At 36.8% G+C, this 26,422-nt stretch overlaps 1 protein-coding gene across 3 annotated transcripts in view; it reads left to right on the forward strand.

Annotated features, from left to right (window-relative positions):
• ADCY1 (adenylate cyclase 1) overlaps positions 1-26,422 on the forward strand; it is a 160,510-nt gene that overhangs the window by 73,354 nt on the left and 60,734 nt on the right. For all 3 annotated transcript variants that reach the window (XM_042043119.1, XM_042043120.1, XM_042043121.1), the window contains 4 exons: positions 2,467-2,578; positions 16,698-16,825; positions 24,029-24,187; positions 25,672-25,813. In XM_042043119.1, coding sequence (XP_041899053.1) covers positions 2,467-2,578; positions 16,698-16,825; positions 24,029-24,187; positions 25,672-25,813 — 541 coding nt within the window. The remainder of the gene's footprint in view (positions 1-2,466; positions 2,579-16,697; positions 16,826-24,028; positions 24,188-25,671; positions 25,814-26,422) is intronic.

The following is a 26,422-nucleotide window of genomic DNA, read 5'->3' on the forward strand; positions in this document are numbered from 1 at the left end:
CAACCACACTCTAACAAAGTCCATGTTTTTCCTGTGCTGAAATTCCAGGTGGGGTCTCATGAGAGGAACAGAATCACCTCCCTCCACCTGCTGGCCACACTTCCTTTTATGTATAACAGGATACATTTGCGTTTTGGGGCTGCAAGCATACAGTACTGACACATGTCCAATATTTCATCCACCAGTACCCCCAAGCCCTCCTTCCAGTGCTGGTCTTTATCTATTAATGCCTCAATTTGTATCCATGTTTGGGATTGCCCCAACCTTGGTGCAGGACCTTGTACATGGCCTTGTTGAACTTCATGGGGCTCGCACAGGCCCACCTCTTTAGCCCGTCCGGGTTGCTTTGGATGGCATCCCTGCCCTCCAGTGTTGTCGACCACACCACATAGCAACGTGTCATTCCCAAACTTGTAGATGGTGTCTGTGTCATTAGTAAGTAAGGAGGGAAATGAACAATCAAAAGAAAAAACACTGTTTTTCAATGCTTACAAATCTGTATTTACACATTATCTTCCATATATGCTTTATTGCAGTAGTCCGTGGGGAATGCAGTCATTCAAAATTTATGTCAATTTTAGTTTAGTTTATGTTTTAGTTAGTTTATATGTGTTTTCTTTGTGTAGTGTTTAGCAGGAACCCGTCATCGGTGGGTTTTGTAGTTGTTTGTTACTGTAGATGTAATTCCTTGTAACACTTTACTTGAAAGAGCTGTCTTTACAATCTTTTTTTAAAAAAGTAATGTTTTTAGAAATTGAGATGAATTTTATTAAGAAAGAAGGAAGTATCATAAGATCAGAGGGACAGGTGCATTGTAACAAGAAATGTTCTATAGCAAACTAAACTCCTCTGAAGGAACTTATTTGTAACGTCATCAACTTTTGCAGTTGCATAATCCCATTCTTCAGATTATGCGTATTTCAAAATGTTTGGGACATAATTATTTTAAGATCATTTTGTTTTATTGATAACTGAAACAAGATATTTTTGTATAAAATATTATTAATAAAAAAATGGGTAGCTTTCTGTCAAAAATTAGCTAGTTTTCCTATCAAATGTAGAAGTTGACTATGCAAAAACAGGTCATGTTTTCAGTGGGGAGTATTTAAGCTGCACTCTAGGTATCAATACATTTTTAAAAAATTTTAGCTAAAATACTATTACACAAATAAAACCTAAAAATTCAAGTAGTTTTCCACTTTTTTAAATATATGAGTGTAAGAGCAGTAAGACTGGAGAGTAAATTTTAGCATTGCTATGGGAATGTGGAAGAAAAAAGCAATACTAATCCATGTGTAGCTGTAACAACAAGTGGTTATTCTGATTATTATCTTTGAGCAGAAGGTGTTAGAAGAGCAATGGAGATTTTAAGCCACAGGAAGAGTAACCATAGGAGTTGTATTTGCCATTTTTTGTAACATATAAGGAGCATTGAGACTTGCTTATGAAGAATGGAAAACAGTAGACTTATTAGGCCTGCTGTACTAGTACTGCTTTTTTATTTAAAGAGTGAAGCTTTGTTGAGGTGAACGGGAGTACATAATGTTTAATTCAACTTACAGTTTGCAAACTAAGTTTTACACTATGTCAAGTATACCTAGGCCATATATCATGGGACAGTTTATTAGTACTTTCAGAAATTGTTTGACATTTCTAGTCTGGATGTTGGAGATAAATGCAGGGGGTTCCTGCAGCTGATTCTGCACTTCTACCAACAGAAGGAATCTAAAGAGTTGAAAGGATCACAGCACCATACTCTCTTGAGTTTCATGATTTACACAAGAATTTCTATTCTCTCAACCAAATGGTACCTGTGCTTATTTCAATTATCTCCCTTGATCAACACTGGCTAGTAGGGATTGTTAAAGCAGATTAAACTGTTGGACATTAAAACCTTGCTAATACTGATGAAAGCTGGACACTTACTTGAGCCAGGCAGCACAGTACAGAGAAGAGAAGCTTGACATTGTGGATTCTAGCTCCTCACAGCGAGCTACTGTAAGACCACATCACAGAGCTACTGCACACAAGTTATTAACCTCTATTTTTTGGTACACAGTAAACCTCATGCAAGGTTTATCTGTTTGGCTGTGGAACTCTAGTAGTGCAAAACCGTCTCTGAAACCAATTCAGCTGAGGAGATTCCAGCTGCAAAGAGAATAAATCGTCCACCACGCTCCTAGAGTACACATTGAGGACCCTATGAGTGAGGTGCTTTGCCTCATCTGCCAGATAGGTATGTAGGTATTGAAAGCATCTGAGAGTTCTCTACAACAGTTGACAGCACCAGACTAGTGCTTATTTTTCTCAATCTTTGCCCTTTTTTTTCCAACTAGCACTTTATTGGTAATATTTCAGGACTTACTGGAGTTTGTGCTTTGGGTCACATTTGTGCTATGAAAGAGAGTAACGAGAATGTGAAGATATCGTCTCTACTGATTTATCTGTGCTTTTCCTTCTTTACAGCATTTTGTTTGCAGACATTGTGGGGTTCACTAGTCTGGCATCACAGTGTACTGCCCAAGAGCTGGTGAAGCTGCTGAATGAGCTTTTTGGAAAATTTGATGAATTAGCTACAGTAAGTACAACACTGTTACTTCAATTTAATTTACATTTCCTTCTGAAAAATGATGCATGAGTTACACGTTAGAAATCTGTAATAGACTGATTTAGCCCCACATGTAATGAATTTCTAAAACTTCAATCTTTTATTAATATTCTAGAGAAAAAACAATCTCTTTTAGTTGTTTAGGAAAGAAGTGTAAGTGCCATTTTTAAGTATGCTTTTCTTCCCCGTTCATGCAGTCCATCAGTGTTCTTCATTGGTTTTGTTTGCACAAAACAAAGAAAATTTTTCAATGTTTACATTTCTATCCTTCATGGGAAAAAAAATCTGAACAATGGAAAACATGAATATTGGCAGTGTGGCATAAAACTTTCTGTGATAATAGGAAGCTAGAGAGTAAAACTCATTCTTCACAGAGAGCACTCCTTAATACAGAAATGATGGTAGCTTTTCAGAGAGGTTATTGTAGGCAAAATAGGATCCATATCATAAACTGATGCCTATGTTTTGGTTGTTGCACTTATATTGTGCTAGATTCCCCAAGGAAGAGAAAATGAGAGAAATGTTCCTTGCCTATAACTCCAAGCAGCCTAATTTGACAAGAACCATTTGATGGGAAATGAGAGGAATTGCTGTGCCAGAAAAAGTCACACATCTTGTTTCAAATTACATTTAACAAGATGCTGAAAATGTGTTTTCCCAGGAACAAAACAGAACTTCATCAAATCTATCTTACTTGCCAGCTGTCCTTAAAAACTTCATAGCTGAGAAGTAACACTTCCACATAAATTATGCTCCTCCACTGTCTAGCTATTTTAGTCTTCAGATTCTGTGCATCAGCCTAAAGAAAATACTTGTTTAGGCCCTCAACTTAAACAGCATCCACATTTTTTCAGTCCAAATTCAATTCTCCTTGATGCAGTCTTCCACATGAGAGATCTAAAGCATGTGGATATTTTGCATCTAAATCTCCCTCTTGGAAACAGCTTTCAAGGACCCCAAGGAGAAAGAAACCTTCTGCTCCACAAGATGCTAGGGTTGAGAAAGACCTATTCTTAGTTAAATGGGTTCTTTGATTGGGTGCTATGTTCTGATTTGCACTAGATGTTCAAGTCATAACAGAAAAAAACTTGTGTGTTTCCTTTTTTCCAAGAAAAATAGAAGATTAACTTAGATGCTTAGTAGAGATGCAACAGAATTCTACAGGGTTTTGGCACGAATTTGTGTAACCAATTCATTTCTGGAACTACTGACAGTGATTCATAGAGAGCACAAGTCCCCAGTCCAGAGTACTTCATAGATTATGCCTTAGAATTAAAAATGGACTTCCATTAAGATAGTCATTTGCAAGAGCTTAAATGGCTTAAGAAGTTCAAATATCTTCCTTACTTTGATTTCATTTTAATTTCATTACTGAATTTAATCCATTATATGTCAACCAGACATCTAATAAGCTCTTTTAAAACTTATAATGCTGTCGTTTGTGGAGTCTTCATAGCCATGAAATACATAGCCATGTAATAACGTGGAAGTACTGTAATATAACATGAGATCACTTGTGTGCACACAGAAATACATAAGCCTGTGATGTGTCATGGCACTGAAGCCAGGAACATGGCTACCCTGCCATGCTTGCTCCCTTAGCTTATGCCTGAGATGGCTACCTAAAAACAGAGACTAGAAAAGAATAAGGGAATAAAGGTAGGTACTTATTTGAAGGGCCTTCAAAGGTACACCCTGGGCAAGCCAAAGGCTACACCCAAGATGGACCCCAGGTCATGAGTTCTTCACACTTTTATAAGTTTGGTTCATTTGCATATCAGGATCAATTCTCCAGTTAAAACTTCATTATGTAATTACCCCAAGTTTACCCCCCCCCCTTCTTAAGATGTGAGTTTACACATTTTGGGCCTAGGACAATCTGGGTATCCTTGGAGAGCAGGCTTGGAGAGGCTTGTTATACCTAACTACCATGAGAGAACAGTAGTTAACAGGCCACAGGAAACTTCAGAGTTACATACTAAGCACTACAGGATTTGAAAAATATAAAAGCTAAAACCTAAGGCATCAAGCAGTGGCCACGTGCTGCCAACTGGAGGTGTCAGTGATACCATAAGGCAGGTACCAGGCAGATGCCAGCCAACCACCTTTAGTGCAAGGTTGGTTGTTGGTCACAGAAGAAGCAGTTTGGAGATAGCAGAAGAACAAAAAAGCCTTAGTTTTTCTTTTCAGCCTGCAAGGATTCTTTTTCCAAATATGAAAAAAACCCTCATGGTTTCTTTCAGCTATGTGAGGAAGATTTGCTACTTAGGGGTACTTCTAGTTCAGATTGCACTTCACTGTGTGTGATTAAGGACAGACATACAAGCTTTCCTTAGTGCCTTGTGATGTGATTAAGGGAGACTTGTAATTGTGTCTCCTGCAGTCAGAGAAATGTGTTGAGAAATACAGTTTTTCAGAAGTATTCTGATCTCTTGGATAAAGCAGCTTCTAAGCTATTCATTATTAGGTCAAAACAGAGGACTGGGCTGATTTTAAAACTGCTGTGCTTGAGTCTTCAGAATGATTAAGGAGGAAATTGTAGAGACTTTAAAGAAGAGTGTAACAGTAATAGGTTACTGTGTGACTACTAAATATATAGTAATAGGTTACTGTGACTACTAAAGTGAGTGTGCATGTTGTGTGCTGCTGTTTGTGTGCTGCTGTTTCTTGGGAAGCAATGTCAACTGGAAGGTGCAGTTTATGACTAGCCTTGTTGAAACAATTGCCCTGTCTTAAAAATGTAGTACTTTAAAAGAATCCCTGTCACCACTGTAGAAAATGTAGTAAGTATAAGGCAGCATATATTTGCTGGGAGCCTCAAGATGAACCTTGGTATTTTGGCACATTGACACATTGTAGGAATAGTGAGTCTTTGCTTTTTGATAGTACAGTTCTACTAAAATTTGTCCTTCTGACATTTAGAGGCTGGTTTATGCTTTTTACATTAGTTATTTCTCTTTCCATATGCTGTTTCTTTGGATTCTTTTTTTTTCTGTAAGGCACATAGTTTTTCTCTCTTTGAAACGCTACATCTTTTTAAAAATCACAATAGCTTTAGATATAGTTACAACTCATGACAGGGAGTTCTGAAGGCGAACCTTAGGTTTCAATATAAAGCTATTCAATTCCTTTCAAAATGTATTTTAGCATTCTTTTAATAGGGGGAAAAATATTCTGATCTTACTACTCCCTCGTAGAATTAACTTGTACTTTTATCATGTCCTTTCATGTCTATTCACCTCCAGAAAAAGTGTTTTTTAAACACTTATCTTGCACACATAATTTTGCCTTGCAAATCACTTTGAGAAGAGTGCTAGTGAAGAGACGGTCAAATGCAGTATTTAAAATCATAGAATCATAAAATATCTTGAGTTGGCAGGGACCCATAAAAAACCAAAAGCCCTGCTCCTTGCAGTACTACCTGAAAGTAAACCATATAACTAAGAGCATTGTCCAGATGCTCCCTGAAAATGGTGGCATGATTTCTGTTTTCTTTTTCACAATAGCACTGTTTGGTTTCTTAAAGAAACAATCTTAGGTAATCATATTTCATGTAGAATTTTGTGGTCTCCTCAATAACTTTTTGAGTCCTAAGGCCGACTTCAGTCACTTTGAAGAAAGGAATGTGAGTCTCAAAAATATAAACAAAAATGAGTGTCTTATTAGTATCCTTGCAGGAGTGTGACTTCATCCTAGACAGACATCGGAGAATCCACACGGGAAGGTGCTGTTATGAATGCCTTGGGGTTCATTTGTATGTCTGGTTACTGAAGTTTTGTAATGTCACTGTCTTTAGGCACCCTGATATAAGCATTTTGGGTAAGTTTGTCCATGCAAGGGTTCCCTTGGGACATAACAATAACAAGCCACCTTCCTGAACATAACATTGGTGACGTTTCTCGTAAGGCTGATGAATAGTTCAACTCAAAAGGATGGATTTCTATTGTATTTTATCTGCTGCTCAGGCTTAGTTTACCTAGTTCTAGCTGTTACTTTGAAGTTTTTTGGTTTCCTTCCATTAAACAAGAGTAGCTTTGTGCAGTCTCAGATTTAGCCCTGCTGATAGTCATTCTGCATTACATATTATCAATATATGCTTCAAGCAACTGATCTTTGAATGAGGTCTTCAGATGCCTTGAAATTAACCTTTGATACTATAGCTAGATTTCAGTTTGTCATTCTTCAGCTTACTTGTAAGAGTGACAGATTTTAATGAGATATAATCATTTGCATTATGCTGTCATGGTCAAAGTTCTATTATATTTTGAGGCAGTTTAGACATGTCCCAAATATTTTACTTGTAATGTGTCATCTTAATAGAAAAGAGGAGGCAATTCTACAGCATCCTGCATTTTAATGAAACAGGTTTGATTTTTAGAGAAGTTTCTATTTTCTTTAATTGCTTTTTCTTTGGTAGATTTTTTTCTCACATACTTCCTGCATCTAATCTACATGGAGAATTAATTATTTTTCTTCAGAGATTCAGATATTTCTCTTTCAGCATCCATCTTTCTTCATCTTGTACTTCAAAGACTTTTCATTTACAAGCTGACAAGGATGAAAGAATTTTAGATGCTTTCCAAAGGACATCACTAGAAGAGGATTTTAATATTCTGAATGAAAGTTCTTATTTTTTCATGCCACTTTTGGTATCTCATCTATTAGGTAGACCAATACGCACCAATTCCTTGTTCTTTCCATTTACAGTTATGTGTACCTCCAGGCTTTGTCAGGCTGAGTCTATTATTATTTTTTTTCATTTTAATTTAGTATCCTTCCCTGATTGCCTTCTTAACATTTAACAATTTTTACTTTGCATATTTCGTATTTCAACATTACTGAAGTTGATCCTTCTACCACTTCAAGCTCAAATACACTGAACTAAAAAACATTGTTTCTGAGCCTTAGACAAAGAATCAGTAGATAATATTTTTAATCAGCTTGTGTTTTTTAACTGTGTCAAGAACAGTCAGTTCTTTGCTGAGCTTTGAACTAGATTTTCCTAGAAGTAATCACTCTAAAAAACTGTTTATATTGCATCTATAGAATGCTTTTAGTTTATATTGTGATAATTATGATGCATTTTTAAAATATAAAATAAATTAAGTTTTTTTGAATGGTTAACATGGGAAAATTAGTGCTGGAAAACATAGGTATAAACTTACAGCATGTAACCCTTATTTGTGAAAATTGGTGTGCATTGTGGGGATGGATATTTATAAAGGCTAATTTTAAGGAGACTTGTCTCCTCAATTCCCCTTGAGAGTCAGCACAGACACAGGATCTCACTGAGGAAGATCACCACATAAGTTGAAACCCAGTTCTGAACAGCCATTTGGATAGGTCTCCTAGAGAGACCTAAGGAAGTAAACTTTCTTAAATGAAAGTGGTCTGTGACTCTATAGGATCTGGGAATAATGATGTGTGCGTGGAGTGAAGCTAAAGTAAGTGTCTGGGGACAGTTTTCTAGGGAAAAAATTAACACTACACACTTTAAGTATTGTAGGAACATATAAATGGGCAAGTACCCCAGAGAGTAGGTCTTGCCTATTTTACAGCATATTTTAGGTAAGAGGATACTGTGTTTGGTATGCTAATTCTTTGTCACAATTCTTGTCATAATTTGTGGTAAATCACCAAATACTTCCTGAGTTTTCATGCTGCAAATCTGAAGTTTGCATCTTTGTACAGGACTGTATTGGATTGTTCCAATCAGCTTCAGGTTCTTGAAGTGTGGGCCTATGTACTGACACTTGTTGTTTTGACCTGTTGTGCAGTTAGCATAGAGAAAAGTATTTCTGGAATCTGGAAAAATAACCATTTCTTGAAATTTAGAGCTTAATTTTTCAGCATTTTATAGTGTATTTATTTTAGGCTTGGTTCTCCCGGAATAAATCTTCGTAAAAAGACAGAATCTGAAAGGATACTTAATAAAACCTAGGAAGGAGACAAGCTTGTGTGTCAATCATGATGATTGTGTAAAACATTCTTGCTAAAACCCTTTTACATTTCCAAGTAAATTAATGTATATGACTGTTAAATAGGTTTTCACTCTCTGGAACTAAAATTTTCATGTTCTAGTTTTGTAAAATCACACTCCATATGAAGTAGGGAAAGAATTTATTGTAAGAATGAGAATGTAGAGAAAAGTTAGGCCAAGAAGCAGTAGGTCATTTTAGGTCAGCATATATCATTGCAAATAAAATTGAGGGAAAGCGTTTGAAACAAATGTCATCCTTTTTATTGCTATCCTGAATAATTCTACATTTGTTCATGCATAACATGGCTCCCATGATGGTAGGTAATTTGTAATGAGTTCACAAACACATTACTAAATTAAAAGCTTACAAATGCTCATCTGGAGATGGCCGGCTTTCCTCAATCAGAGCCTATCAAGTGATTTTCTGTGGCACTTGCATACTATAACCACCTTTGTTTTCCTTTTGTATTTTCTGCCACTGTAAAAGCTCTTCTTTTTAAGTCTGTACTAACTCTTACTGCAATGTCTCCATTATTCTGCTAAATTGAACTCTATGGAGTATTGCAGTTAGCTCTTTCTCAAGGCTTTTTATGCTGGGACTAGCAGATGTACAAGAGCTAATGTAAGTTATAAAGTTACTATTTGCAGGATTTATTTCATTAAAAGGTTATTATAATAGTTGTTTCAATTTTTAAATCCACACTTCAAAACCTGGGGAAAAAATTGTGAAATATGTACATAGTAATTGACAGGGTTCAGTGGAATTTTCTAATGGGCTGGACAGTTTTCCTAAGTGTATTGTCACTATTGGCACACTGCAATGTAATAGAGCTGGTGGTAATGGCCATGTCACTTCATTATACTTAGGATTTGATTATGAAGTTTATCTCAGAAGATGGCTTCAATAATTTCTCACATTGTGGCCCACATTCAAAATTTTTATTAAAATAGATTTGGATGCTACACAGAGAAGCCATGTTGGTAGATCTCTTTTGTTTTACTGAAAAGAAAAGCAATATGATAAGTGAAATTATTGTCCATCATTAGTGAAAGCTGCAGGTGGTGTGAGTAAACTGCATCTGGCTTTGGGGCTCTCAGCACAAGAGAGACCTGGATCTCTTAGAGTGGGTCCAGAAGACAGTAACAAAAATGATCAGAGGGCTGGAGCATCTCTCCTGTGAAGAAAGACTGAGGGGGTTGCCTGGAGAAGAAGGCTCCAGGGAGATCTTACTGCAGCCTTTCAGTATATAAAAGGGGGCTTATAAAAAAGTCAGCAAGGACTTTACCAGGGTCTGTGGGACAAAGGGTTTTAAACTAAAAGTTTTAAAGGGGTATCGAGGTAGATTTCTAAAGAGTTTTTCATGTCAATCTAAACCCACATTTTCATCTTTTTCTGCACCTAGCTGTGTCTTTTGGGAATACTGCTACAGTCTAGGGGACATTCACTTGGTTGTACTTTCCATGGAATGCTATCCCTTTTTTTTTTCCTCTAAAGTGCTTTGATGCACAAAACAGTTACAGCTGAGGGAAAAAAATAGGATTTTTTTTATGTTTCACTTAATTTTAGAAGGGACTGAAATATATTAAGAAAGTGTAAATGTCAAAAAATGTAAACTGATTACTTACAAAGAATCTCTTCCTGTCATCATGCACTGAACTTAATAACTTAGTATGGCATTGCTGAGTTACGTTACGCAGTCTTCCAACTAACACAATCCGATTCACCGCCTTTTCTTTTATGACCTTGAAAGAGGGTGATTTGTCCTTCACCATTTCCTTAACAGCCGAACACTGTAGTATGTTCTTCCAAAGGCACTTGGAGCAGTAAGACAGTCACTATATCTCTGGTTAAAAGAGGGAGTGGATTTGTAAAGCCACAAATGGGTATCACCAACCAGATATCTTAGACCAGTCTGTATTCAAATCTTTGAAAAGGGGGCGCTCAAAACTGGTATCTGGCCCACAACTCTCAGGCTGAGCTGCTTTGATTAGTACTGCAGAGAATGAATATTAAAATTTGCCTTTATCCCATATTCTGTGTATATATGCAAGAGGGTGTAGGTAAATTTGCAGAACTGTGTCTCTGCATGTCATATATGCAAATATGCACATATATATGGTTGGAGGCATATAGCTATACAGTACGATAGCTAATATATAGGCTTTTATGACTTTGTTCCAATCTAGTAAACAACTGTAATGAACTTGAATAGAGACATAATTTCATCTTCAGATGATATAGCAGAAGATACAATTCTTTCTGTAAGTCTTTTGCATCTGCACACACATCTGTCGTAAATGATAAATTCTAGAGTGATTCAAAGCTTTCTAATCCAATTTTCTACTGAGATTAATAGCATTTTGGCAGAAAGTGCTATAAATGTTAAATATGCTGCACACGCTATACACACTGGAAATAAGATGCAGTGGTAATGCATAATGCCATGCTGATTAATATGGACTGAAAATTTGATCCCCTCTGCTTACCTGTTAAAAACAATCCAGAGGATTCCTCCAACAAAGCAAGCTGTTGGATCAGGGCTTTCCAAATGAAAGTGACTGATAATCCAAGAAGAAAGAAAAAGAGAAGACAAATATGAAGGGAAAAAAACCCACAAATACTTCCATGAAGGGTCCTTTCCTGAGACTTACTAATATTCCTTTTGTCTAGTTCAACATCTGTAAGGGAAGGTGACCATGCCCCTGTGTGGCACTGCCTGGTCCCAAAGATGAGGTTCTTGACAGCAGAGCTAGAAGATTAATCTGTGTTCCTTCTTCAGCCCTCATAGTTCACCACTTTGCGCCAGAGTTAATTCTACTTCAGTGAAAACTGAGCCATCAGAAATTTGCATTTAGTGGTTTTCCTCTATCCAAGACTTCTCTTCAATATGTGAATATTGAGCGAACAAATTTTTTTTCAGGGAGTAGTCAATTTTTTCCCCCACAGATTCAGGCAATGAAGGGGTTTTGAGCTCCAGAACTGTTTTCTCTGCTGCCAGAGCATCCATCTCATTCCACTCTTCTGCTGCATGCAGTGCTGCTCCTGCACTGATTTGCAGCTATGCCCAGGAAATATCCAGAGATCTCACTATAGCTGAAGGTTGATGTATAATGAGAGTGTCAAAGCCTTGCCCTGAAACCATAAAGCCATCTCTAAGTCCAGGCCTAATAAATCTCCTGCCTTTTGCCCCAACATTTAAATAACTGAACCTGAACATGTATGGGCTTTGGTTTTCTATTTTCCTTTTTTTTTTCCTATTTTCTTTTTTTTTCTCTAAGACTCTAACTTTGCAATAACTAAGTACTGTAGGTAGTGATCAAACTCCTGTTCCCATTTATGTAGGCTAAGCAAAATAAGTGTTACTATTTTTAAAGTCCATAGCATTATGAGGGAGTGCAAGACTGGTAGGGTCTGAGTTGGGGGAAATGGGAAACACTACTTATGCATTTTTTTGTAGGCCTTATTAATCCTTTCTCTTACTCTGCAAAGTATAACCAAATCCAAGTTGGCTGGATATGGTAAAGAAACTTTTTGAACCTTAGATGATGCAGTTTTTATTAGGAATGGCAAAAATGCGTCTTTCTAATTTATGGATAGTTAAAGTCCTGCCGACTCATAGATGTGATTCCAGTAGGTTAGGACAATAAAAGTCTGACAAGCACACCTGCAGATCAGGTTGCTTTCAGACTTGCAGACAAAGAAATGGATGAATATAATAAGCATAAAATATATTGCAATTAAATCACACAGGGTCGGACTCAGCCTTGCTGCAATTCCACTGCAGTCAATGGAGTTACAAGAGACAGCTCAATGTTTTAAGTTTTTAAAATCTTGCGTTTTAAAGTTGTAGTCTATCTGACCTTCTTTTGTGGCTCACTTTTATAGGTACCACATACCATGGTGACACATAACTGTGTACAAATACATGGATCATTGCAGTGACAGAAGGAAGAGCAGGGACTCATTCTGGCATTAGCATCTGCCAACTCCAAAATAAATAAAAGCTTTAAAGAAAGTCTTCTCCTACCAGACAGAGTTCCAAGCAACAAAAGTTGATTCTGATTTTGGATCTATTCACAAAACAATTACTTACTTGGATAGCCTTTTAATAAAAACAAGCAAAGTTCCAGCAGTGACAATAAGGATTGTTGCAATCTGACATGTGAAAAAGATCCTCCTTTAAAAGACTTTGCACTTACTTGGTACAATCTCTTTGTTCTAGAGAGCATCTGACTGTCATTCTTATGGGTTCTGCTGGGAGAAGTTTGGCAGCTTCTTTAATATTTCTTTTAGACATCATATATAAGTGTATATATATATATATTTATGTATAAAATTTTTTTACGAACCGTAAAATCTTTTCCCTTTTTATTAAAAAATAACCTTATCCTGGGTATATCAAACATTTGTCTTGTATTCTACAAGAATGTGGAGTTAATGCTCTGAATTTTCAGTCTGAGTTGACAGACTTTACTCTTTATGCAAAACGCATTAAATAAAGAACTACAACAACAACAAAATCCCAGAGCTGTTTGAAACAAGTGTCCCTCCCCCCCCACAGTTTTACATAACAGATAGATAGAATAAACTGCTTTATGAAGTGCTTTTCTGAATGTGTGAAGAAAGCTCTTAGTAACTTTGAAGTGTCCTCTGCTTTCTGAGTTGGGCTTCCACTACACACTGACTGACCCTGTTACTGACAGTTGTGCCAGAGGGATTTCTGCAGATCCACTTGGAAACCTCCTAGTAAGGTGCCCCAAGAGGGTGAGCTGCCTGGCTAATGTAGTACTGGCACTCTCTAGTGCTTTTTATCATGTGCATAAAACCAAATTATCTGTTGTTTCTAAACAGACATTGCTTGTATCAGTTGTGACTGGAATTTGTAACTATCACACATGAATTCATCAGTGTCACAAATGTGAAAAATATTGATGAGAGAAGGATTTTTTGGAAGTTGCTGAGGAAACAAAACAAAGAGAAGGGTGTTGTTTTATTAATTTTCTGTTTTATCCGTCCTTAAAAAGATTGCTTTTTCAAAGCTGTACTGTGGGTCTTTCCTGGAAGTCTACCTCACATGTCAAGAAAAATAAAACAAACCATTTTTCTGAAGATTACTGTATATTAATGATAAATAGGACAGTGAGGATAATATCTGATAAGGAATAAACAGACTGGTGATTTCAAAAACAGCAGGCGATTTAGCCATATGTATCCCATCTAGATAAATATCTCTCCAGAAAATACTGTTGTACTTTTTTTTATTCTTCTTTTGTTTTTCTCCTGCACAAATAGGAAATTGACTCAGAATGGAGTAAACTCTGTTTTGTTTTGTTTTGTTTTTCTTTTTTAAGCTGTCTACCAGGCTGTTATCAAGTCATTAGAAATAAGCCATTTTTGAGGTAGACATTAATAGGAGAGATCACTGATTGATTAACACATACGTATTTTTCACCCCAGATTACTGAAATGGCTTTTCTGAATAGTTTTTCTAAGAGTCAAATAGACATTGCTTGGCCACAAATCCTACATAACAAATTTGAAGATGAAGAAGGTCTTATAGGAGATTTTGAAGTGTCAAAACTGAATTTATTTTGGAAAGCAGGCTTCAGCTTTAACTACTGAGAACTCTCTAGTGCTTCAAGATCTGTCCAGAATTGGGGGGGGGGGGGGGGGGGGAGGTCTTTTTTTGACAGTATAATCTAGTGGTATCTAGTAAAAAACTTTGTGGTTTCCATTAAAAAATGTACTGATTTCTGTCCAAAAACCTTGAATTAAACAGACTGTTCTGTGTCAAGGTCAATTTTGAGATCTGCGTATTACTGTGTGCATCAATAATTATTTTACTTATATAGTAGCATTTAACCAAGGATTTCAAAAAAGAGTCTGAGTAAAATTGGTGAGGCATTTTTGGCTATAGGCTGTGGGAATACTGTTAGGGCCCTGGTGATAATCCTCCAGAAAGAATTATGCTTGTATTCATGGAAGTATATATTAGCAATGATAATTAGGGGTATATTTAAAATCCTGTGGTACAGTAGACGAAATGTTAAGTTGTTGTGGGGTATGCCCAGCCACTGCCCTGGAGGGATGTCTGCTGAGATAAGAGATTTTGCAACCGCCCAGCAGGACTCCCTGGAAAGGACTTTGAGTCATGGTGAGGAAAAGTAGACCCACAATCCTTTGGGGGGCCCTATGCAGATCATTCTGTAACCCATTGGTCTATCCCAGACCCTCTGTAATCCATTGGTCTCCTTGCTGATCCCCTGTATCCCTATAAAAGAAGACCAGTTCACCTCTGTGGGGAGAGAGCTCATCCCTGGCCTTCCCTTCGCCGGAGGGGACCCACAATAAAGCTACCTTCGTGCGGAACCAGCCATACGGGTCTTCTCGTCTCTCTCTGGTCTGGTTTGGTCTAGAGGCAGCCCTGCAGAGCTGAGCTGAAATCACAAGCTGATATCAGTAAAGAGCTGACAGCTTCTGCAAGGGCTCCTCTGCCAGCAGCTGAGAGGAAGACACCGGGCCTCGGGCAGGCGATTCCTTTCGGGACCATCTCCCTGGACCGGTCATCTCTTCCTGGGTCACAGCCTCGGACCCCACCACCAGCTGTAATAAGTTGTCACAACTATTTAAGCATACCCAAAAAGACAGCTCTCTTGTTTGATTTGAGATCTGAATTTGCTGCTTAATTTATAAAAAGAAGTACACAAACCAACTTTCCCAAATAGTGCCTTCTTCCATGCATGAACAGAGGTAAATCTCATTTTATAGTATTTGTTCAATACTGAGTACCATTTACAAAGAAGAGAGACATGGAAATGCCTGCAGCAGGAAGAGTGTGTAACAACAAGCCCCAAATGCTGGTATAAATGGTGATATGTCAGAGAGAAAAGCATCACCGTAGGCATAATCATTGCTTCTGCATGTGAACTGGATTGTGGGTAATCATGTGGAGAATGTGGTCAACTCAGGAAGGTTTTAATTCTTATAGGCAGGAGACTGGATGAAAACATGCTTGTGTGAGAAGCTGAATAAGTATGATTCTATTATTAGATTTTTTTTTTGCAGAAATTTTCAATTCCATCACCACCACCCTCTCTTTTTTTTCCCCTTTCTGTGTTGCTGAAGTCAAGTCTATATTGCACACTGCTGGGGAATTAATCAGACTTTAGTGAATCATCTCCCATCATGTTCACAACAGTTAATTTTTCATGGTGCTTGCTGGCATAATCCCAGCTTTGTAAATTGGATTCATTTAATCAGGTTATTTACTTTTCTGTGCCAAACTCTAAATGGGTAGAAATTGCCATAGTCTAGTTACAAAAGATACCATCATCTCTTAGTGTCTCCTCATAGTTTATTAGTTAAAGGTACTGTTTTTTTAGAGGCATTTTGTTATGTGCTCTCTGTTTAGAAATGAACTTTCTGCTCAGACGGATTTAGCAATTATTGCATGCCATCATTTTGGGGTTTTTTTTAAATGGGAGAGTTTTAGCCAGAACTCTTTGGCTGTAGAAATTAAACTTCATGCAAACAGGAGATAAATTTGATTGTAATGCAAACTGACTAGCTTCTTGTCTGCAAGTCTGTCATACTGATCATGCTGTGATTTATGAATAGGTAATGCAAAATGTGTGTACTTTCACAGATAAATAAGTAATCTTTCCTGGTGAATTGGAACTGAATTTGAAGCAAAAGTTTCTCAGAATGCAAACATTTCCCAATATACAGTAGTGGTTTGGCTTCAGTCTTTTGGTTTGGGTTCATACAGAAATGAAGTCTCATTGTGAATCTTGAATTCATAGTAACCTAGCATGCGGGCAAGGCAATAACATTTGTTCAGGACTACAGCTTTAAGCAGCATTAACCCATGTGTGTTGAGCAATGCAGGGCTGATGTCTAGTATATATGTATATATTTATAAATAAATAAACAAATGTGGTGTCAGCTGTTGTGTACAGGGAACCCAGATTTCATTAACTGTAAATTACCTCATTTGATCAGAGAAAGATTCTCTTTATTGCAATTTAGATATGCAGAAGATTTTACCCTGTTAATATTGGAATATTTATATAAATAGTAAAAATTTTCCTATTCTGTTTTTATGAAAGGAAAATCATTGCAGAAGAATAAAAATCCTAGGGGACTGTTACTACTGTGTATCAGGATTGACCCAGCCCAAAACAGATCATGCCCATTGCTGTGTTGAAATGGGACTGGATATGATTGACACCATCACGTAAGTACCATGCATGGTGAACCCAGACAGGAGTGCTGCAACAACTCCTATGTGGTGTTCCGGAAGTGTGCTCTTAGAGAAACAGCAGTGTCTGCTAGCACTGCTCACCTGGCAAGTCACACTCTTGCATTCAGGCCACAGGACACTGATTTCAGGAACAGCCATTCTAGATAATTGATTTACCACTCCATTTAATCACTGTAAGGAGTAAGTGTGCAAATTGAGTATGTAGAGGCATACACATGTACTGAATAGGTGGCAGAAAGATAATGGGAAATAACAAAATATACCCTATCGCCACAGTGAAAATAGTCAAGTTTCTTGTTTTGCAGTGATAAACACTGCTCATTTCGCACACCAGTATGTAAACTCAAAACCAGTCCTGATGTATGCCTGTTGTATATCTCTTTGTAGTCTCAAAATCATAGCCTGCTGATTACTCCTTTTTAATGTAATGTTTAAACCTTTCATTTATTCTACTTTTCAGAAATGTAATGTGGAATTCACTTTGCTGCTCAGATTTTTTTTTTATGCTTGATAGCTCTACATTGATCATTATTTTGCCGAGGCAAAAAATATGGGTATGAGAGAACTGTGAATGAGCTTTTAGCCAAAGCTGGAGATCTATTTCATTACATAGGAGGGAAAGGATAAAGATGGAAAATTTCTTCACTATTGTATTGCTCACTTCTCCTTTTCATTTGCTAAACATACTACAAAATCTCACAGAGTGTGAAGAGTTGGGTAAATTAATTCATTTTCACCCTCTCATTCAATGCAAGTTCATCACGTTTTTAAGCATTGTAAAACTGATAAAATACTTTGTAATCTCTCATTCTATAATTTATGGTAGCCTATGATAATATAAAATCCTACAAGAATATGTTTATTCTTTCAGCAGTATATGGATACTCCATTTATAAGAAAGCCCTGACCTTTAGAAACATAATTAGATGTACAGGTCCTGTACACATTTTACAAAAGCCTTTTGGTTTGTCTGTTTTTTTGGTTTTTTTTTTAATTCCTGGATGATGCTCTCATCATCTTTTAAACCCAGCACTAATCTTTAATTCATTAGTTGTGCTTTATTTCATGTATACAAATAAGGTATTGATATAGCTATTGGAACTTTCCTCTTTAGAATGTTTCAGTTTTACTAAATTAGAAATGAACATGTTCCCTTTTTAGGGTATATTTTATTGGCTTCTGACATGATAATTTAAACTTGAAAAAGGAGTTGAATTAGAAAAGAATGAACTGGGACTGTTCAGCCTGCAGAAGAGAAGGCTCAGAGGGATTCTTATCAATGCAGACAAATACCTAGTGGGAGGGAGTAAAGAGGTCAAAGCCAAACTTTTCTCAGCGACATCCAGTGCCAGCATGAGAGGAAATGGGCACAAACTGAAAATACAATAAATTCAATTTAAATAGAAGAAAATACTTTTTTTATTGTGGAGGTAGTCAGATACTCAAGAGGTTCCACTGAAAAGTTGTGGTATTTGTGTCCTTGGAGAGATTTAAAACACAGCTGGGCACAGTTCTGGGCAAACTTCTGTAGCTGGCTGTTCTCTGAGCAAGTATATTGGTCTAGATGATTTCCAGAGGCCCCTTGCAGCATCAGCAACTTTGCAATTCTAAGTGGATGAGCTGTAGCATGTTATCTAGACATGTTTAGTCAGAGGTTGTGGTAGAAGATAACTGGCAATTTCAGAATTTTATTTTTTAAAGAACTCATATATTTTAGGTCTTTTGTGTAGTCAGTGGTAAGAGCATGGTGAGAGGGCAAGATGGGTAAGAGACAAGGCTGTAAGAGAGTTCCAGGTTTATTCAGGATTGTTGGATGGCTAGGGATCTATTCTGCATTCTTTGTGCGTAAGCACAATTAGTCTCTCTCCTTCACAGAAACAAATTAGAAGATAGACTCCCCAGATTAATTTGTTTTAAGATATATTCAGTAAATGAAAAGAAGAAGTCAGGAGCTTCTGACAGTGAAGTTGGAATGCAGCATTTTATTTTGTATTGGTATGATTGTTAAGTTTTGTTTATCAGTTCCATGAGATACAAAGTCACTTTTTTTAAACTTCCCCCTTTCATGCAGAGGTGGATGCCAGCTGGTAGTCTTTTTAAAGTCTATTCACTTTACTGTAGAATTCAGGTCTTGGCACTGTAAATTTATGCTTGGAATTTGTCATCCCTAGTGATAGGTTTGTCATGTTACCTGGGATAAATAAGTAAGTAAGTAAATAAATAAATAAGTAAATAAAATCACTTCAGCTGTGATTCAGGTGATAGATTTGTCAAAAGTGTCTGTCCCAGAGCTATGTATCAACAAGATGTGGGGTTTTTTTCCGGAAAATCAAGGAATATAAACTTCTATGGCTCATTGATGGTTCTGTGATTGGACTGAGTTGAATGTGTTCATATAAACTGATACATTCCATTCTCTTCATGTTCTGCATAACTATTATTTAAGATTCCTACAGTATGGTGCTGAATGTATCATCTGAGAACATAATTTTCACAGTATTATAAAATAATTATAATTTTCACAATTTCTTCCACCTTCCTCAAAGTTTTCTTCAAGGGAACAGAACCAAAATCATTATGGGAGGAGCTTTTTATTCTTAAAACTGATAAAACAGATAGTGTTATATTCTGTTTCTATTCCAAAAGAATTTCTGCAGCTGTTGTGTCAATGCCTCAGTACAGGACAGGTGTTTGTTCTACTTTAGAGTCGCTTAAAGTGCCACGGCAGTAAGTGAAGTGTTCGATATCACCAATGTTGTTCTTACTGTATGAGTTTTGACTGTCAACTTTTTGTTACCAATAAAATTAAAATGATCATATTCATTAGTGCCTCTAATATGTCACGTATTTCTCTAACATGGCTGTTGTCCTCACCTTGGTTATGAACAGTGTGTTAGGCCAAGTACTCTCTTCACCTTACTTAAATTGATTCCCACACTTGAAGGTTTCAGTCTCATGTACTACAGTGTTTTACCTTCTAAATAGATATATTTGTTGGCTAATTGCCATGTAGAAAAGTTATGCCCTGCTAACAAAGCTCTTCCCTCCCTCTCTCTTCCAAAAGCTGTCTAGAGTTCTGGTTTAAGCTAGTGTTATGGGGGAAATTTTATACATTCTTAATAGTCTTGTCTTTCCTTAGACAGCACTTCATCAATGGATATAAATTGTATTAAACAATTCTTTGGCTCAGTCCAGAAACTCCTCTTAGGAGATGAAATGTGGTGAAATGAGGCACTTACTTAACTGCATTCAATAATGTTGCAGAGCAAGAAATAATCTGTAATGTTTCCAATTGGAAATGAGAGATTCTGAGTGAGCAGTATATAAATACTAGATTTTGGACTGGGTCAAAATACTCGGGTTAACATTCACAGACTTATCAAAACTTTAATGGAATCCTGTGATCATTCCTGTTGTCACACAGACAGTACATTTTCATGATGCTTCTTCCGTTAACACCTTGCCAGGATGCCGTTTTAGTACTGACTCAGAGGGAATTGCATCACTAGCTGCATCACTGACAGTGTGTAGTAGCAGGAAGCATGGCACAGTAGGAGCATGACTGCTGCTGACTGCTTTAGTTCACCCTGCACATACTGTGGTGAGAAGGGGAAGGGTTACTTTAGAATAAGTCTCATCTGACCTTCTGATTGAAGCTGCATGTGGGCTTTTGAAGAAGTCTGAAGGAAACTGTCCATGAACCCTTGCTTCTTGAGAACTGAGTAACCCAGTGGGGTTTATCTGGTATTTTCTGCGTCGCATAGGTGATTTTATCCCGAATGGATGACTCCACCTAATGTGAATGACTCCATCAGTCATCATGTAAGACCTCACAGATGGAAGTTGGGCTTATTTGCACCTGGGGAGATTTTTGCACTGGGGAGGTTGATGCTTGAACTGTCTCCTTTTGATGGGTTTGGTCATTGGCTGACCAAAGCACCAGGAAAGGCAGAGGAACTACACTAGCCAATTTGAGTAAGTCCAATGGAAATATCAAGTCCTCCCGTGTGATATTTTTCTGAGGAAATATACAGAAGCATTAACTTCCCTGATGTCAACACTGTTGAAGCTTTTCCCTGGTCATCCAAAAGTCCAGGGACTGGAAATGTTTGAACTGGCAGGAGTGAATTGACCTCAGGTTTTGAGAGAACCAGCAGCTGCCTTTTTAAGAGGCTGTCTATCAGTGGTGAAAGCTTCGTCAGCCTGCACCTCTGCCAAAGCAAGCCAACAGCCCTTCACAGCCCTGACTCTCTTCCTAGTGCTCTGCTGCAGCTGACCAATACTCTGAGGAAGTGTATGTAATCGAACCAAAAATCATGTCTATGCCTTTAACCAGGAAACATTTATTTCTGCAGATATTTTTAGATCGAAAGAAAAGACCTAAATAATTAAAAGAAATAGCATGCAGAGCTTTTTTCTTTCCCTCCTCAAATGCCCAGTAGCACAGGTCTGGATCTGTTCTGCAGGTGATCTAAATTACTTTCATGGCTTGTATCAGCACATGAAATATTTGTAGTTAAGGAGGGAACTAAAATTTAAAGGCTTTATAGGATACTAGAGCTGTCAGGGTAGATGGTTGTCTTATTAGTCACTTGCATAGACTCTGAACACAACTGATTTAAAAAGAAATTTTTTTTTTATTTCCATTATTTTCTGGGCCTACTTTTGTGTTAACAGTTGGAAAACTTAAGTATAGTATAGGAACCTTTGAGAGAATAAGTTCTAATGAATAATTTATTTGAGAAACTTCTTTTTCCTATTCCTGGCTTGTTTGTGAAGTGCTGAAATTTTCTCAGAAATGTATCTAGAATTTAAAATACCTCAGTGGACATTTTTGTGTTATTTTATTGTAGAAATGTTGATGTTGTTTGGCAATATGATCATTGTACTGCTCTGAATTTATATTTGAAGCCTGTTCTTTATGTATTACCTAATATTCCCCATTTTTGATAGTTCAGTGGGGTATATTTATGGAAATTATCTGCATAAAGAGCACAAAGGTCTACAAGATAAACTCAAAAAATTTAATGAACTGTTCATGAGCTTTTTTCCCTACTCAAATTTAGTAACGATGAAAGCATCTCTGAAACATGTCATAGCTTCTGGGGAAGATGTAGAAATGCATTCTCAATTTAGATTTTTTACTAAGTGACTACTTATGGAAATTTTTAGTTCAAAACATGAAGTTTTTTCAGATTCTGCTTTATGGTTCATTGGTGCATTATACAGATCAGCTTATTTAACAAGGAGTATGGTCAGCCATGTTGTATTTCTCTGCTCATCTCTTTTCATATACTTTTCGTTATTCTACTCAAATTTCTAAAAGGAGATTTAATTTCCTCCAGTCAGGCAAAGTAATGTTAAAGCCTGGAGTGGACTTCATCAGTCTCTGAATTTCACCGTCTTTCCACATACATTTAGTCTGAGGTTTTATGTACTTTTTTAAACAGAGTAGAAGGGAGGGAGGGAACCAACAACAAAAAAACCCGACTCATTTGTGAACAGAGAAACTCAAACTCTTGTGGGTTCATTAATTAAGATTATTACGTAGGTACTTAATTATGTAGGAGAACATAGGTAGGCATGGTGTAATCCTGAAGGGCTTTGGCTTGTAAGGTATGGTCTTGGTGTAAGGTCAACCTGTAAATGACACAATAACATATGCTCAGGTGAAGATACAAAGTGTGGTCACTTATCACTAGGTGGCTTATGTAATTAGGTCCTTTCGTTTCCTCAAAGCTTTGTCAAACAGACAGTGTGCACAACAAAGCTTTGTAACACTAGAATCCTTTTAGGACTCCTTGAAGTCATATTTGAGGCTTGACTGGGCACAGATACTGTATAAGGGAGATCTGACTAGCAGTGAGCAGAAATAGGACAAGGAAATATTTAATCTTTCAGAAAGCTGTGCATAAGCCTGTCTGTGCTATTGCATAAAATATGACTGAAAAATGTGTTATGCCCAGATTCCCTATGGGGAAAAAAGAGGTCTCCATGTTACTCATATTAGTGATGGCTGACATGGTATATACTTCAGCACTTCATAGGTGAAGAGTTTCTTACTTAAATTGAGGCCAGGTATCTTTGATGCACATCCCACATCTTGTTCTATGCTGACCTTTCTGTTAATTGTATTTAAACAAGTATAACTTCTGAAAGAGTTGAAAAGTCTTTCTAAAGGCATCTCAGCAAAATCCAGTGTACCTGGATGATACTTGAAAAAAAAAAAAAGGGTCAATGAATTTCAAGGAAAAATTATAGCCAGCATCTCATTTTAAAGTCTTCTTCTATTAAATGCATTGGAAAATTCAAATTAAAAAAATCTAATGAAAATAAATTCTTACACTGAATAGTCAGTTTCCTTTATTCAGCAATAATATCACTTTTTGGACAGCAAATGGACTGTGGAATGCCAGGTGTTTCCCTAACAGAAAGAGCTGAAAAGATCTATGTACAGTATTATTACATAACATGTAATATTTAAGACTATTCAAGGTACCTTTTCAGTGTTCACAACTTTGTGCAGGGTGCAAGTCATAGCATGCCCTTCATTCACAGAAATGAAGAATCTTTCCTTATTGCAGCACCAAAAAAATGCTTTTAATAACAATTTTGCATATTAATTCATCCTTTACCCACTAAGCAGTGAAAATCTCTGAACATTAGATTTAATTAACAGGTGCAAGACCATAGTTACAAGTTGTTTCTGTGCCACTCTTACATGAGCTTTGGAAAGATATTAGTGTTTATAATCAGTCTGCTGTTCTTACACTGATTTATTACTTTCATTATTTTCTTTGTCCTGTATTCTGGTAACTGGGTAATTGAACCAATTAGAACATAGTAGATTGGGAATAGTTACTTATACATTGGCCTTCTCAACTAGTGCCTCTCCGTACCTCTTTTCTCACAGAAATGTCAAGAAATTTAGAAATATTGAGATTTTGCTTCAACAGCAATTAAAATATAACCAAGAAAAATTTTTGTTTTCAAATTATAATTAGGGCTTTGAAACTAGTGAAAGTAGAGAACAGTACCTGAATATACCGTTTCACATTTTATAAGACCCTTTCTATTCGGTCATGTATATATGTGTGTTTGTGTTAATTTCAGAAGGAGAGAAAATCAAGAGCAGACACTGTCTAAATATTAATATTCTGATGCTCTCCATTACAGATCTGTTGCGGAAGCTACAGAGGTTGATCTCAACATGAGAGTTGGATTGCATACAGGCAGGGTGCTTTGCGGGGTCCTGGGTCTCCGAAAATGGCAATATGATGTCTGGTCAAATGATGTGACATTAGCTAATGTAATGGAAGCTGGAGGACTGCCTGGGTAAGTCTGAAAAAGAACCATAGCAAAAAAAAATAGAAAACTGTATGGGTGAAGAATTTATTTCCTTTTTTGAGGCATTTGCTTCAAAATGTAACTTCTATTGATGAAAAGGATTGTGTTTGGCAAGAGCAATCAATGTATTATGTGATTTATCCTGTGGAATTTTCCAAATGATCTTGATATTTGTGTAAGTAGATTATAAGTAGGTTAGATTAGAAGCAAAACATTTTCAAATAAAATAGTTTTTGGAAGTTGACAAATATTAAAAGTAGGAATGAGGCAATACTAGGAATGTAAGAACGCTAGACTTTGATCCTTTCATGTTACGAAAGTAAAACCCTACAGCTATTCCTGAAGTTTTTTACTCTTACACACCTCTATACTTGGAGGGGAGAGGGGGGATGCCTTGCTCCTTTTACGTGACAAGATTTCCAGCACTAATTGTATGCTATAGAAAAGATATACTTGTTTATGAACTCAGATATTGATGACATTTTCAAATGATACAGTAGCACATAAACCTGCAGCCAATCCATGGGGCATGTCCTGGAACTTTAAGTACTCGTTGCACAGCCTTGGACACAATTTAAATACACACAGTGAACATTTGCAAAGGTGCATGGGTGTTCTATGTGTAGCTCACATTTGGACTAGGACTTGCCATACTCTTTTTGATTTTTACAAGATCTTATTTTGCTATACAGAAGGACAATGGAACCAATTAATTTTTTGTGGTAATGAATTTCTATTTATTGCATACATCTGCTTTAGATAATTTTGGCAGTGTATTTTATGTGTTCGTTATCTTAAAGTTATCCAGTGGAAAAAAAATCTGAACGCGCGTTTATTAGAGGAAAGCAGTAAAATCTTTTTTAGATACCTTCTCTGAAGAAATTTCATATATAGGGGGTCTTTCAGGAGAAAATGTGAAGATGTTTTCATTGTAAGAAAACTCAGAAATAATATTAAAGATGGGTGTGTTGCCAAAACAAAGTGAATCAGAAAGCTGCCTACAAAACAGACTGGATGAATGATATGAGTCAGAGATGTGAAGTGAAACAGAAGAAGAGGTTTCTCCTTTATACACAAGAGAGGTTTGGAGTGTGATGTTACAAGTTTCAAATAGCAGGATGTTTTTCCAAGCAGCCATTGAGGTAAAAACTTAAGAAAGTCACAGAATGTACAAGAAGATGTGCAGACACTCACTTTCTACAAATCAGCAAATCTGCAAGTGTTTGGATAGTCAACAGTTATCACTCTGTTCACTTTGCCCAAGTTTAGAAAATATATGTAATAGAAATTTTTCTATGTTCAATTTGGCTAAAATTGAAACAAAACAAAACTTTTTTTTCTTTTTTCCCGTCAAACCTGTGGTCTTCCATGTAAATTGAACTCTTTATGAAATTCTGTACAGGAGTGTATTTCAGTAGCAGGTAGCTCATAATGTATCTTTGCTTTAAACGACATCTAATTTTTCTCTCCAGGAAAGTTCACATTACAAAGACCACCTTAGAGTGCCTAAATGGGGACTACGAGGTAGAACCAGGATATGGTCATGAAAGGAATAGTTTCTTGAAGAAACATAATATTGAAACATATTTTATTGTGCCATCCCATCGTAGGAAGGTAAGCATATTCAGTGATACATTTTCATAATTTAACAAGTGTGCTATTCTGAAAGCAGAGACAATACTAGCTGGGTTTTTGTCCTAAAAGCTGTTCAAACACTCTTGAAGGCCCAGCAGTGCAATGGTAACATTTTGAGTCTCAGCATACAATGAGGTGGTGACAGTGTTTTTCCAACAGGTGTGACTATAGTTACACCTTCCCTCCTCTGGTTACTGAGTGCAGCTTTTTGTTCTACTGAAAAATGTTTCTTGTGACCCCAGTAGGAGTCTTGAAAACATTCCATTTGTTAAACCTTTTCTACATCAGATGAGGCTTATCTTTGAAGTTATCTGTCATAACATGTTTAACAGGCCAAGAGAAACTTTATCCCCTTTTATCTCAGTCAGAGAATTTGGGATACAGATTGATGCACCCATATCTTCTGAAACTCTGTCCAAATAAGATTAGTTCAGGGATTTTACCTTCAAGGGGAAAATTATAATATCAATTGGTCAGGTTTTAAAGCGATGTCTTTATACACACCAAGTTTTTAAGCTGTCAAAACTCCTTGTTTGAGGGTTTTAACCATCAAGTGTCTGAGAAAACGTAACCACAGAGAAACAGGTC

The sequence above is a fragment of the Corvus kubaryi genome, unplaced genomic scaffold (genome assembly GCF_017639235.1).
Source record: "Corvus kubaryi isolate FWS band 111438036 unplaced genomic scaffold, C.kubaryi_AGA036_p1.0 37398, whole genome shotgun sequence".
Lineage (NCBI taxonomy): Eukaryota > Metazoa > Chordata > Aves > Passeriformes > Corvidae > Corvus > Corvus kubaryi.